This window comes from Cherax quadricarinatus, chromosome 26 (assembly GCF_038502225.1).
Source record: "Cherax quadricarinatus isolate ZL_2023a chromosome 26, ASM3850222v1, whole genome shotgun sequence".
NCBI classification, from domain to species: domain Eukaryota; kingdom Metazoa; phylum Arthropoda; class Malacostraca; order Decapoda; family Parastacidae; genus Cherax; species Cherax quadricarinatus.
Genome location: NC_091317.1, coordinates 63340 through 77500, shown reverse-complemented (window position 1 = coordinate 77500; position 14161 = coordinate 63340). Strand labels below are relative to the sequence as shown.

Genomic DNA, 14161 nt, shown 5'->3' with positions numbered 1-14161 from the left:
ATCTCTCTATGTATGTACACGGAGATATACACCTCTCAGTTTATGCACACTGAACTGTTCCTGTTTCATACGTCCGAACCTAACCTGTCTAAACTTTCCTTAACTTCTGCTGCTATTATTTACTAGAAGACATTAATTTCATAACGTTCCCACTATTCTTTGTGAACCTAACAAAGCAAAATATGACAATAAACTGACTTCTTGCTGAATGAGCAAAGTCTGCAAGTTCGGCCTGAAATGTATGACATATACATTATTGTGTTCGTGTCTCAGTCGAAGAGCCTTAGGCTCGCAACCGAAGAATCCGGGTTCAGTCTTGGGCGGGCGGAGACGTTGGGCAAATCTCCTTATTGTTCTTGCGCACATTTTATCTAGCAGTAAATAGGTACCTAAGTGCTAGTCAAATGTTATGGGTGTCATTCTGAGGGTGTGGTTAGGGTACCTTAGACAGAGCTGGGGTTTAAAATGAGCTGAGGTAGGAAGGCAACTTTTAGCCTGTAAATCCACCGATGGTTTAGGAGTTTCATTGTTCTGTCAATCCTTGCAGAATTTTCGAGGTCTTATAATGCTGGTGATCATGGCTGCCTTGGCCACCGCTGACCGCCTTCGTTATGGCCAGGACGGTCATGGAATCCGTATTGATGGTCCCAGCGGAGGTTTCAACGGAGGAGGAATCCATCACACCGGCCCTGGAGGAGGCTTCAACGGAGGAGGAATCCATCACACCGGCCCTGGAGGAGGCTTCAATGGAGGAGGAATCCATCACACCGGCCCCGCAGGAGGCTTCAATGGAGGAGGAATCCACCACACTGGTCCTGGTGGAGGTTTCAATGGAGGAGGAATACGCCCAACTGGAGGTGAGGCCATTGTAAACACAATTCACCAGCTGGAGACGAAAAGTGGAAGATTCCTAGAGTTTATTGACACCGAACCAGCTGGCAAAAACTGTTCATTTACATTCTGATATATTTTTTTTCATGAGGTTGATCATTTAAAATACTTTTTTTCTAAACATTTCAGTCAAGTAAACTTCACAACCCCATGACTGAAACAATTCAAGAATAAATCACACTTCAGAGAGAAAACAGCAGACTACGTTTAGGTCCATTGTGGACCATTAAGAAGTCATAACTGTGACTTTATTATGGTCCAGAATGGACCGAAATATCGTCTAAGATTTATTTTAAAATGGTGTGGGTCATCTTTGATTACTTTTTGCCCTGCAAAAAGTCAACTCAGCAACGGGTTCTCTGCTGGCTGATCTTATTTGTACTTTGTCCTCAGGTTATGGCAAATAGAGGCATGTTGGGACCTGCTGGACCTGCTGGACCTGCTGGACCTGCTGGACCTACTGGACCTGCTGGACCTGCTAGACCTGCTGGACCTGCTGGACCTGCTGGGCCTGCTGGACCTGTTGGACCTGCTGGACCTGCATGATGCAAGACTCTTACAAATCTCTCAGTGACGGCGACACAGAATCATCAGCCTCCAGAAGTTTCAATTCGTCGTTTTCAAAAAGAATCCAAATTTTAATTTCATCTTCACCAGAGCAATTTTCTCCTTTCATAAAAGTGTCATTGAAACTTACGTAAAAATTGATTTATTTTAATAAAGATTATTAAATAAATAAAAACATTACTTTTAATATTCTAAAAAAAACAACTCACATCATGCATCAACATGTTAGAGACACTACCAGAGAGAGAGAGGAGAGGATGAACCAGCAAGGTTGGACCTTGTATTCACCATGAGTAGTTCGGACATCGAGGGTATCATGTATGAAAGGCCCCTGGGAGCTAGTGATCATGTGGTTCTGTGCTTCGACTACATAGTTGAGCTCCAAGTGGAGAGAGTAGCAGGAATAGGCTGGGAAAAACCAAACTACAAAAGGGGGAACTACTCAGGCATGAGGAACTTCCTTCATGACATTCAGTGGGAGAGGGAACTGACAGGAAAACCAGTACAAGAAATGATGGACTATGTAGCAACAAAATGCAAGGAAGCAGAGGAGAGGTTTGTTCCCAAGGGAAACAGAAATAATGGGAAGAACAGAACGAGTCCTTGGTTCACCCAAAGGTGTAGGGAGGCAAAAACTAGGTGTACTAGAGAATGGAAAAGGTACAGAAGACAGAGAACTCAGGAAAATAAAGAAATCAGCCGAAGAGCCAGAAACGAATATGCACAGATAAGAAGGGAGGCTCAGAGACAATATGAAAATGACATAGCATCAAAAGTAAAGACTGACCCGAAGCTGTTGTACAGCCACATCAGGAGGAAAACAACAGTCAAGGACCAGGTAATTAGACTGAGGAAGGGTGATGGGGAATTCACAAGAAACGACCGAGAGGTATGTCAGGAGCTCAACACAAGATTTAAAGAGGTATTTACAGTGGAAACCAGTAGGACTCCAAGAAATCAGAGCCGGGGGGCACACCAGCAAGTGCTGGATGAGGTACATATAACCAAGGAGGAGGTGAAGAAGCTGCTATGCGAACTTGACACCTCAAAGGCGGTGGGACCAGACAACATCTCTCCATGGGTCCTTAAAGAGGGAGCAGAGATATTGTGAGAGCCATTAACAAAGATCTTCAACACATCATTTGAAACTGGGAAACTCCCTGAGGTATGGAAAATGGCAAATGTAGTCCCAATTTTTAAAAAGGGAGACAGACATGAGGCACTAAACTACAGACCTGTATCACTAACGTGTATAGTATGCAAGGTCATGGAGAAGATCATCAGGAGGAGAGTGGTGGGGCACCTGGAAAGAAACAAGTGTATAATTGACAACCAGCACGGTTTCAGGGAAGGAAAATCCTGTGTCACAAACCTACTAGAGTTTTATGACAAGGTGACAGAAGTAAGACAAGAGAGAGAGGGGTGGATCGACTGCGTATTTTTGGACTGCAAGAAGGCCTTCGACACAGTTCCTCACAAGAGGTTACTGCAAAAGCTAGAGGACCAGGCACACATAACAGGAAAGGCACTGCAATGGATCAGAGAATATCTGACAGGGAGGCAACAGCGAGTCATGGTGCGCGACGAGGTGTCAGAGTGGGCGCCTGTGACAAGCGGGGTTCCTCAGAAGTGTCCTTGTTTGCAGATGATGTGAAGTTAATGAGAATAATCGAATCGGACGAGGATCAGGCAGGACTACAAAGAGACCTGGACAGGCTACAAGCCTGGTCCAGCAACTGGCTCCTTGAATTTAACCCTGCCAAATGCAAAGTCATGAAGATTGGGGAAGGGCAAAGAAGACCGCAGACACAATATAGTTTAGATGGCCAAAGACTGCAAACCTCACTCAAGGAAAAAGATCTGGGGGTGAGTATCACACCGAGCATATCTCCTGAGGCGCACATCAATCAGATAACTGCTGCAGCATACGGGCGCCTGGCAAACCTACGGATAGCGTTCCGATACCTCAGTAAGGATTCGTTTAAGACTCTGTATACCATCTACGTCAGGCCCATACTGGAGTATGCAGCACCAGTTTGGAATCCACACCTAGTCAAGCACGTCAAGAAATTAGAGAAAGTGCAAAGGTTTGCAACAAGACTAGTCCCAGAGCTACGGGGATTGTCCTATGAAGAAAGGTTGAGGGAAATCGGCCTGACGACACTGGAGGCCAGGAGGGTCAGGGGAGACATGATAACGACATATAAAATACTGCGCGGAATAGACGAGGTGGACAAAGACGGGATGTTCCAGAGATGGGACACAGACACAAGAGGTCACAATTGGAAGATGAAGACTCAGATGAATCAAAGGGATGTTAGGAAGTATTTCTTCAGTCATAGAGTAGTCAGGCCATGGAATAGCCTAGATAGTGATGTGGTGGAGGCAGGAACCATACATAGTTTTAAGGCGAGGTATGATAGAGCTCATGGGGCAGGGAGAGAGAGGACCTAGTAGCAATCAGCGAAGAGGCGGGGCCAGGAGCTGTGACTCGACCCCTGCAACCACAAATAGGTGAGTACAAATAAGTGAGTACACACACACACACACACACACACACATACACACACATACATACACACACACACACACACACACACACACACACACACACACACACACACGGAAGGAATATATATATATATATATATATATATATATATATATATATATATATATATATATACATATATATATATATATATATATATATATATATATATATATATATATATATATATATATATATATATATATATATATATCTCAATGCACCGTGCCCGGGCTGGGAAGAAACATTGCTTGTGAACCAGACTGCCCAGTCAATGCGGCATTTGTGTGGCCGAGTGGGCTTCAGCGCTGCGTGGGAATATTGACCGTCTCCAGTAGTAGTTTCGAATCCTGCTGCCTGCGATCTTTCTTTATATGTATATATATATATATATATATATATATATATATATATATATATATATATATATATATATATATATATATATATATATATATATATATATATATATATATATATATTAACAAGTCGGCCGTCTCCCACCGAGGCAGGGTGACCCAAGAAGAAAGAAAATCCTCAAAAAGAAAATACTTTAATCATCATTCAACACTTTCACCTCACTCACACGTAATCACTGTTTTTGCAGAGGTGCCCAGAATACAACAGTTTAGAAATATATACGTATAAAAATACGCAATATATCCCTCAAAACTGCCAATATCTCAAACCCCTCCTTTAGAGTGCAGGCATTGTACTTAACATTTCCAGGACTCAAGTCCGGTTATATAAAACAACCTGTTTCCCCGAATCCCTTCACTAAATATTACCCTGCTCGCACTCCAACAGCTCGTCAGGTTCCAAATGCCATTTTCTCCATTCAGTCCTATCTAACACGCTCACGCACGCTTGCTGGAAGTCCAAACTCTTCGCCCACAACACCTTTACCCCTTCCCTCCAACCTTTTCGAGGACGAGCCCTACCCCTCCTTCTTTCACATACAGATTTATACGCTCTCCATGTCATTCTACTTTGTTCCATTCTCTCTAAATGACCAAACCACCTCAACAAACCCTCTTCAGCCCTCTGACTAGTGCTTTTATTAACTCCACACCTTCTCCTAATTTCCACACTCTGAATTTTTTTCATAATATTTACACCACACATTGCTTTAAGACAGGACATCTCCACTGCCTCCAACCGCCTCCTTGCTGCAGCATTTACAGCCCAAGCTTCACACCCATATAAGAGTGTTGGCACTACTATACTTTCATACATTCTCTTCTTTGAATCCATAGATAACATTTTTTGCCTCCACATATAACTCAATGCACCACTCACCTTTTTTCCTTCATCAATTCTATGATTAACCTCATCCTTCATAAATCCATCCGCCGACACGTCAACTACCAAGTATCTGAAAACATTCACTTCTTCCATACTCCTCCTCCCCAATTTGATATCCAAATTTTCTTTATCTAAATCATTTGATACTCTCATCACCTTACTCTTTTCTATGTTCACTTTCAACTTTCTACCTTTACACACACTCCCAAATTCGTCCACTAACCTTTGCAATTTTTCTTTAGAATCTCCCATAAGCACAGTATCATCAGCAAAAAGTAACTGTGTCACTTCCCATTTTGTATTTAATTCCCCATAATTTAATCCCACCTCCCTTTCGAACACCCTAGCATTTATTTCTTTTACAACCCCATCTATAAATATATTAAACAACCATGGTGACATTACACATCCCTGTCTAAGACGTACTTTTACCGGGAAGTGGTCTTCCTCTCTTCTACACACCCTAACCTGAGCCTCACTATCCTCATAAAAACTCTACAACATTTAGTAACTTACCACATATTCCATATACAGTGGACCCCCGCTTAACGATCACCTCCAAATGCGACCAATTATGTAAGTGTATTTATGTAAGTGCGTTTGTACGTGTATGTTTGGGGGTCTGAAATGGACTAATCTACTTCACAATATTCCTTATGGGAAAAAATTCGGTCAGTACTGGCATGAACTGCGTTAACCGGGGGTCCACTGTACTTGTAACATCTGCCACATTGTTCCACATTTGCCTTTTCTAAATTCATAAATGCAATAAAAACTTCCCTACCTTTATCTAAATACTGCTCACATATATGCTTCAATGTAAACACTTGATCTACACATCCCCTACCCACTCTAAAACCTCCTTGCTCATCCGCAATTCTACATTCTGATTACCTCTAATTCTTTCAATAATAACCCTACCGTACATTTTTCCTGGTATACTCAGTAAACTTATTCCTCTATAATTTTAACAATCTCTTTTGTCCCCTTTCCCTTTATATAAAGGGACTATACACGCTCTCCGCCAATCCCTAGGTACCTTCCCCTCTTTCATACATTTATTAAACAAAAATACCAACCATTCCAACGCTATGTCCCCCCCTGCTTTTAACATTTCTGTCATGATCCCGTCAGTTCCAGCTGCTTTACCCCTTTTCATTCTACGTAATGCCTCACGCACCTCCCCCACACTCACATTATGCTCTTCTTCACTCCTAAAAGATGGTATACCTCCCTGGCCAGTGCATGACATTACCGCCTCCCTTTCTTCGTCGACATTTAAAAGTTCCTCAAAATATTCTCGCCATCTACCTAATACCTCCCTCGCCCCATCTATTAACTCCCCTACTCTGTTTTTAACTGACAAATCCATTTGTTCCCTAGGCTTTCTTAACTTGTTTAACTCACTCCAATATTTTTTCTTATTTTCATTAAAATTTCTTGACAGTGCCTCTCCCTCTCTATCATCTGTTCTCCTTTTGCACTCTCTCACCACTCTCTTCACCTTTCTTTTACTCTCCATATACTCTACTCTTCTTATAACACTTCTGCTTTGTAAATACCTCTCATAAGCTAACGTTTCCTCTTTTATCATACCCTTTATTTCATCATTCCACCAATCACTCCTCTTTCCTCCAGCACCCACCCTCCTATAACCACAAACTTCTGCCCCACATTGTAATACTGCATTTTTAAAACTATTCCAACCCTCTTCAACCCCCCCACTACTCATACCTGCACCAGCCCACCTTTCTGGCAATAGTTGCTTATATTTCACCCGAACTTCCTCCTCCCTTGGTTTATACACTTTCACCTCCCTCTTACTTGTTGTTGCCACCTTCCTCTTGTCCCATCTACCTCTTACTCTAACTGTAGCTACAACTAAATAATGATGCGATATATCAGCTGCCCCTCTATAAACGTGTACATCCTGGAGCCTACCCATCAACCTTTTATCCACCAATACATAATCTAACAAACTACTTTCATTACGTGCTACATCATACCTTGTATATTTATTTGTCCTCTTTTTCATAAAATATGTATTACTTATTACCAAACCTCTTTCTACACATAGCTCAATTAAAGGCTCCCCATTTACATTTACCCCTGGCACCCCAAATTTACCTACTACTTCCTCCACAACATTTTTACCCACTTTAGCATTTATATATATATATATATATATATATATATATATATATATATATATATATATATATATATATATATATATATATATATATATAGAGAGAGATAGATAGATAGATAGATAGATAGATAGATAGATATGCAAAACAACCGATCTGAAAGAATAGAGAAATTCCAAGCGCTTTCGTGACTACTCACATTATCAAGGAACTATGAAAGTAAAGCATCCAAGGAAGCTATATAAGGGGTCTGGCCAGCACCTCACTATCAGATCCCACAACGGTTAAACACCTGACGCGCGCCGATCCAACTTGGATAGGTCCTTTGCACAACTCACAACTCAGATAAATTAAGCTCCTTGACTGACTTAAATGATTTTAACATGGTTAGTTTTGATGTTACTTCCTTGTTTACGAAAGTTCCTGTTGATGATTTATTAAGTTTCTTATCTGAAGAACTCGTTAACCATGATTTACCATTGCCAGTTCCTACTATCATTAAACTTATTAAACTTTGCATTGTTGATGCAAAATTTGTATTTAATGATAAGTTTTACACTCAGAAGTTTGGTATGGCAATGGGAAATCCTCTTTCACCTGTTCTTAGTAACCTATACATGGAATTTTTTGAAACAAGGTTGCTTTACACAATCCTCCCTAATAGAGCTAAATGGTTCAGATATGTTGATGATATTTTGTGTCTTATACCCAAAAATGTAGATATACACCATTTCCTTGGAAAATTAAATAGCTTAGCCCATTCTATAAACTTTACTGTTGAGTTTGAAGAAAATAACTCATTACCTTTTCTAGATGTTTTAATTATTAAGGGTAATAATGAATTCAAATTTAAAATTTACAGAAAACCTACAAATAACTGTTCCTATGTCCACTATTATTCCTCGCGTCAAGATAGAGTCAAACTGTCTGTTTTCTCATCAATGTTTTTGAGAGCTTTACGAATTTGTAGTCCTGAGTTCATAGATGAGGAAATATCCAAAATTTATGAAATAGGTAATGATTTAAAATACCCAAGAAATGTAATTGATAAATCTTTTAAAGTTGCTAGAAATACTTTTTACAATCCAAAAAGGGACAACCAGCCTTATTCAACTAAAAATATGTTGGTTCTCCCTTACCATGAAAACTTGGTTGATATGCCTTTTCTTCTTAAGACTTTTAATATTAAAGTTGTATTCAAAAATCTTGATACAGTAAAAAAACTTTTGATAAAGAATTCCCCCCAAAATGCTGATGGATGTGTCTATAAGATTCCTTGTAAAATTTGCGATAAAGTTTATTACTGTCAAACTGGTAAAAATCTCGAACTAAGATTAAAACAACATAAATATAGCATTAGAACTGGACAAGATTCCAATGCTCTATTTATTCATGTAAGAGATTTTAACCATCCAATTGATTTTCAAAAAGTTGAGAAAGTAGTATCAAGCAAGTCCATGGTCGACAGGAATATAATTGAATCTTGTTTCATAAAAAGCAGTTTTGACAATAATATGAATATTTCCTTTGGTTTATATAAATTAGATCCATTTATAATTAATAGAATTTGGGAAGAATTTAATAATACACTGGACAAATAATAATTTTTAAATTTTCTTGGGTAGAATAGTTTGTGGGTGAGTTGTGCAAAGGACCTATCCAAGTTGGGTCGGCGCGCGTCAGGTGTTTAACCGTTGTGGGATCTGATAGTGAGGTGCTGGCCAGACCCCTTATATAGCTTCCTTGGATGCTTTACTTTCATAGTTCCTTGATAATGTGAGTAGTCACGAAAGCGCTTGGAATTTCTCTATTCTTTCAGAGTGGTTGTTATGCATATTCTGAAATCACCTGTTTACTGTGATCTTATTGCATATATATATATATATATATATATATATATATATATATATATATATATATATATATATATATATATATATATATATATATATATATATATATATATATACATATATATATATATATATATATATATATATATATATATATATATATATATATATATATATATACATATATATATATATATATATATATATATATATATATATATATATATATATATATATATATATATATATATATATATATATATATCGAGAATCCTTCATCGAGGAAGTTGAAACCCCTGTAAAGGAAATCTTTCAGTGAACCACGAGAAATAATATGATGTTCAGTAGGGACATTATTCAATTTCTTCACTATGGAAAAAAAGTTAAGAAGTTGAAAGTGGAAAAAAAGAGTGCAAAACAAAATAAAACCTGATAAGAGTCGAAGAGGAATGTACTGAATTTGGGATAACGAAGTCGGAAAATCAATTGTTAAAATAAGTATAATGAACACTTTTTTTGTTGATAATTTAGACACATTCCAAAACGTTTCGTCTACGCAGTAGGTTTCTTCAGTCGATATTGTATACCATTATCATATTCATCACTCATTGTTACTAAGCAAAAACCCACATGGAGACAGAAACACTGATGATGAAGTTGTCTGCGTATGTCGACACCTGACTTGAGTCTTCTGAACATTACCTCAGCCAATAAATACATTCAAATTCCTGAATTACTGGCAACGTCTAAAATGCCTCAAATTGTGCATCATGGAAAGCAAGCGAGAAAGATATATCATAATATGCTGATGCAAAATACTGGAGTGGCTGGTTGCAAACCTATACATACTTGTAGGAGTGGCAGAGTCAGCAGATGGTGTAAATTACCCCAGTGATAAGCAGAAGGTGCAGCAAGAATACAAAGAGATAAATAACTCACCAAGGATAAAGGCTCAAAGACATTTTGAAATGTCCTGCCTCTAAATCTAAGAGAAATTACCAACTGATCTCTGTCTTCAGAAGTGAACTTAATGAGATCTTCCAACCATGACTGATCAACCAGAAGACTGCTGTTGACATAGGCAAGCGATGCAATTCCAGGTAATTCAAGTCTGCTTTTCCTACTTCTATTGACAGAGTTTACAAAGATGACTGGACAGAAGTCCTTTAAGGAGAAGTGTGTGTGTAAGAAGGGTAGTGAACGAGGAAGGTAAGGCCTCGAGGAGGAGGAGGAGGAGGAAGAGGAGGAGGGGGAAGAGGAGGAGGAGGAGAAATAGGAGGAGTAGAATGGTTGGAAGAGAAGAGAGAAGAGGAGAGGCATTCATGGAGGCTGCTATATAAATGTGGGAGCGTGCAGCTGAGAGAGACGATTGTACAAGATCCTCCAGCGATGGTAAGTCACCTCCTGCTCAACGTTTTCTACATTATATTCCATTAATCATTTATGTATCAGTGATTGGTTGGATACAAGAAGCTTTTAATATCCTGGTTACTGAGTTTGGTTCCTTTCGCAAGTTTGCAAGGAAAAAACCTGAATATATTTGTATTATGGTTAACCGCAACACTTGCGCCTACAACCGAAAAATCCGGGTTCAGTCCTGGGCATGTGGAGGAGTGGTCTCCTTACACCTGTCGCTCCTGAAAATGGGCACCTGGATGTTAGTAGGGCGTTGTGGGTGTCATTATGGGTGGTTGCAAAATATTTTGGATGTGGTTCAATTATAAATTGATGGCAGCTCATAACCTGTAGATGAGCTAAGATTGATCATCAGCTCTTAGCCTGTAAATGACCCATTACAGAGTATCAGCTCTTAGCTTGTAAATGAGGTCATATAGATCGCCAGTCTGTAGCCTGTAAATTCAAAGGTGCAAAAATAATATATTTTTACGTATCCTTACAGAATTTTCGTGGTTTGATTATACTGGTGATGCTGGTTGTCCTGGCAACCTTCGCCGGCGCTGACCGCCGACGTTATGGCCAGGGCGGTCACGGAATACGCATTGACGGTCCCAGCGGAGGCTTCAACGGAGGTGGAATCCGTCACACCGGCCCTGGAGGAGGCTTCAACGGAGGTGGAATCCGCCACACCTCAGGTGAGACCTTCTTGTATTATCCAAGACTTGATTGTGTAATTTGATTATGTTATTTCTCAGTTTATTTAATTGGTTACTAAAATCTGACTGCGGTACAAAACGAGCTAGAGCCTACTGCAGCAGGCCTACTGGCCTATGTTAAGCAGGTTTCTCAAATCCAACACTTCTCAGCCATTATATTTTTTCTAAGCCTATTTTTAAACTACCCTGTTCACAACCTACGAATTGGAGGTTACAATGTTTTGGTCCAGTCTGGACCATTAATAAGTTGCGACTTAATAATGGTCCGCGGTAGACCGAAACGTCTCGTTTTTATATCCGATTTGTAAGTTATTCTTGATATGTAGGACGAAATGTACTGTATGATACATTATCCGAATATTATCATCATTATACTCACATGATTCCTGCATATATGCGAACTGTTGTGGGGGTGGCGTCAGTACCACGGCTATCATGCCTGTGATATCATGCACACTGTGCTATCATGCCAGTGATATCATGCACACTACTATCATGTCAGTGATATCATGCACACTGCTATCAAGCCAGTGATATCTCTGTTTACATCCACTTGTAGATAGACTACTAACTACTATCATGCTTAACTAAACATCGAGAGTATAACTACGTGCCCATAGGATCATCTCAACCCAAAATAGTCACAACCCTAACGGTTGACATGCCAAATGGGTCAAAAACAATTTTTTTCACATACATTGTAAATATATATATATATATATATATATATATATATATATATATATATATATATATATATATATATATATATATATATATATATATATATATATATATATATATATATATATATATATGTCGTGCCGAATATGCAAAACCGGTCAATTAGCAAGAACTCATTTAAAATTAAGTCCATTCTAAATTTTTCTCTTATACGTTTAAAGATATATTTCTAATTAATGTTAATGTAAAAATTTCTATTTTTGCTCCAAAAGAATCTTAGAAAACTTACTTAACCTTATTATAAAAAGAACAATTTATTTTAGCCTAACCCAACTAAATATATTTTAGATTTGTTTACAATAATTTAATACTAAACAAACACAGTGAAATATATTTTTTTTCGTTAGGTTCAGAATGATTTTGGCGAAATTATTGCATACACAAATTTTCGCTTGTCTTATATGGCAAGATGAACGTTGCTATTTAAGCCAAGATCTCAAGTTCTGCCTATTCGGCACGATATATATATATATATATATATATATATATATATATATATATATATATATATATATATATATATATATGTATATATATATATATATATATATATATATATATATATATAAATATATATATATATATATATATATATATATATATATATATATATATAAAAAAGCATCTTAGAGTTCTGAGGAAAAAAAAATCGTGAGAATCTTAGAAACAAAAGAGGCGCAGTGAACAAAAATATTTGCGTCTAGAAATAAACTTTTCTGTGAGGGTGATCATACAAAAGCAGTTTTCAGTACAATGTTTTAATCACACAGTCAGTTCAAGGAAAGTTTTTTGTATGATTGATTTTTTTGTTTGATCTTCAGGTTACGGCAAATAGAGGCTACGACCTGCTGGGACCTTCTGCGACCTGCTAGGACCTTCTATGACCTGCTGGGACCATCTATGACTTACCAAGATCAACTGGGACCTTCTGGGACTTTCTACCACCTACTGAGACTGACTGGGAGTGCTAGGACCTTCTACGACTTGCTGAGACCACCCAGAACCTGATGTGACATGTTGGGACCTGCTGGGACCAACCAGAACCTGCTGCGACCTGCCATCGTACCTGACCCGCAGCAACTTCCTCCTCTTCATGGAAACGTAACACTGAAACAGACGGACGGCCTTGACAACACATGTTGCATATGAATTCCACTTAATAAAGATTAAGAAATACAGAGAACGTTATTCGTTATTTCTTTCAAAATACTCATTATTATTATTAAAGATTAGCCGGTATTCTCCCGGCCCGGGCCTTTTCCAAGTGGTGGCCCGGCCTTGGCTCCCTCTTTAGGGAGTGTCTGAGACCTAAGTCTCTCATGGGAGGAGGCACAAGTACCTCCTCATCTTTGGGACCATCTGTCCCCAGGCCTAGCCACAAGCTAGGCCTCTCTGGTCTGCCATCCCCGCCCCAAGGGGACTAATGGGAATGACAGTCTTACAAGCTATAGGATCGGGCTCAGGCACCTACCCTACCCTAGAAGGGTTAGGCATGGTGTCGATCTCAAAATACTCGTTGTACTGTCAGTGTTGGAGACGACAATGTTATTTACTTCTGTATATATATATATATATATATATATATATATATATATATATATATATATATATATATATATATATATATATATATATATATATATATATATATATATATATATATATATATATATATATATATATATATATATATATATATATATATATATATATATATATATATATATATATATATATATATATATATATATATATATATATATATATATTCTTTAAATAAAGTCCACAGAGAATATAGAATATTATAGGGGGTGGTAGAAGAAGAAAATATTTAAAGAGTTCTAGAGAGAACCTTGAGTTTCCCCTGAAGTAAGTTTATTCTTTTCTATGAGGATGAGGGTCCCCAGTCCAGTTCCAGAGGTGGTACCTACCTATATTTTACACAGACACACACACAGACACACAGGCACATACACACAGACACAG

The 14161-nt window shown here is 38.2% G+C and overlaps 1 protein-coding gene and 1 long non-coding RNA gene across 2 annotated transcripts in view; both read left to right on the top strand.

Moving 5' to 3' along the window:
* LOC138853252 (uncharacterized) overlaps positions 1-1506 on the top strand; it is a 3285-nt gene extending 1779 nt beyond the window's left edge. The window contains exons 2-3 of the mRNA XM_070088974.1: positions 548-857; positions 1285-1506. Coding sequence (XP_069945075.1) covers positions 548-857; positions 1285-1298 — 324 coding nt within the window. The 3' untranslated portion in view covers positions 1299-1506. The remainder of the gene's footprint in view (positions 1-547; positions 858-1284) is intronic.
* A 9073-nt stretch (positions 1507-10579) lies between these two features.
* On the top strand, positions 10580-13363 carry LOC138853251 (uncharacterized). The gene is made up of 3 exons (XR_011392462.1): positions 10580-10709; positions 11218-11410; positions 12997-13363. It is a non-coding gene; the product is annotated as an uncharacterized lncRNA (long non-coding RNA).
* Positions 13364-14161: the final 798 nt, after the last annotated feature.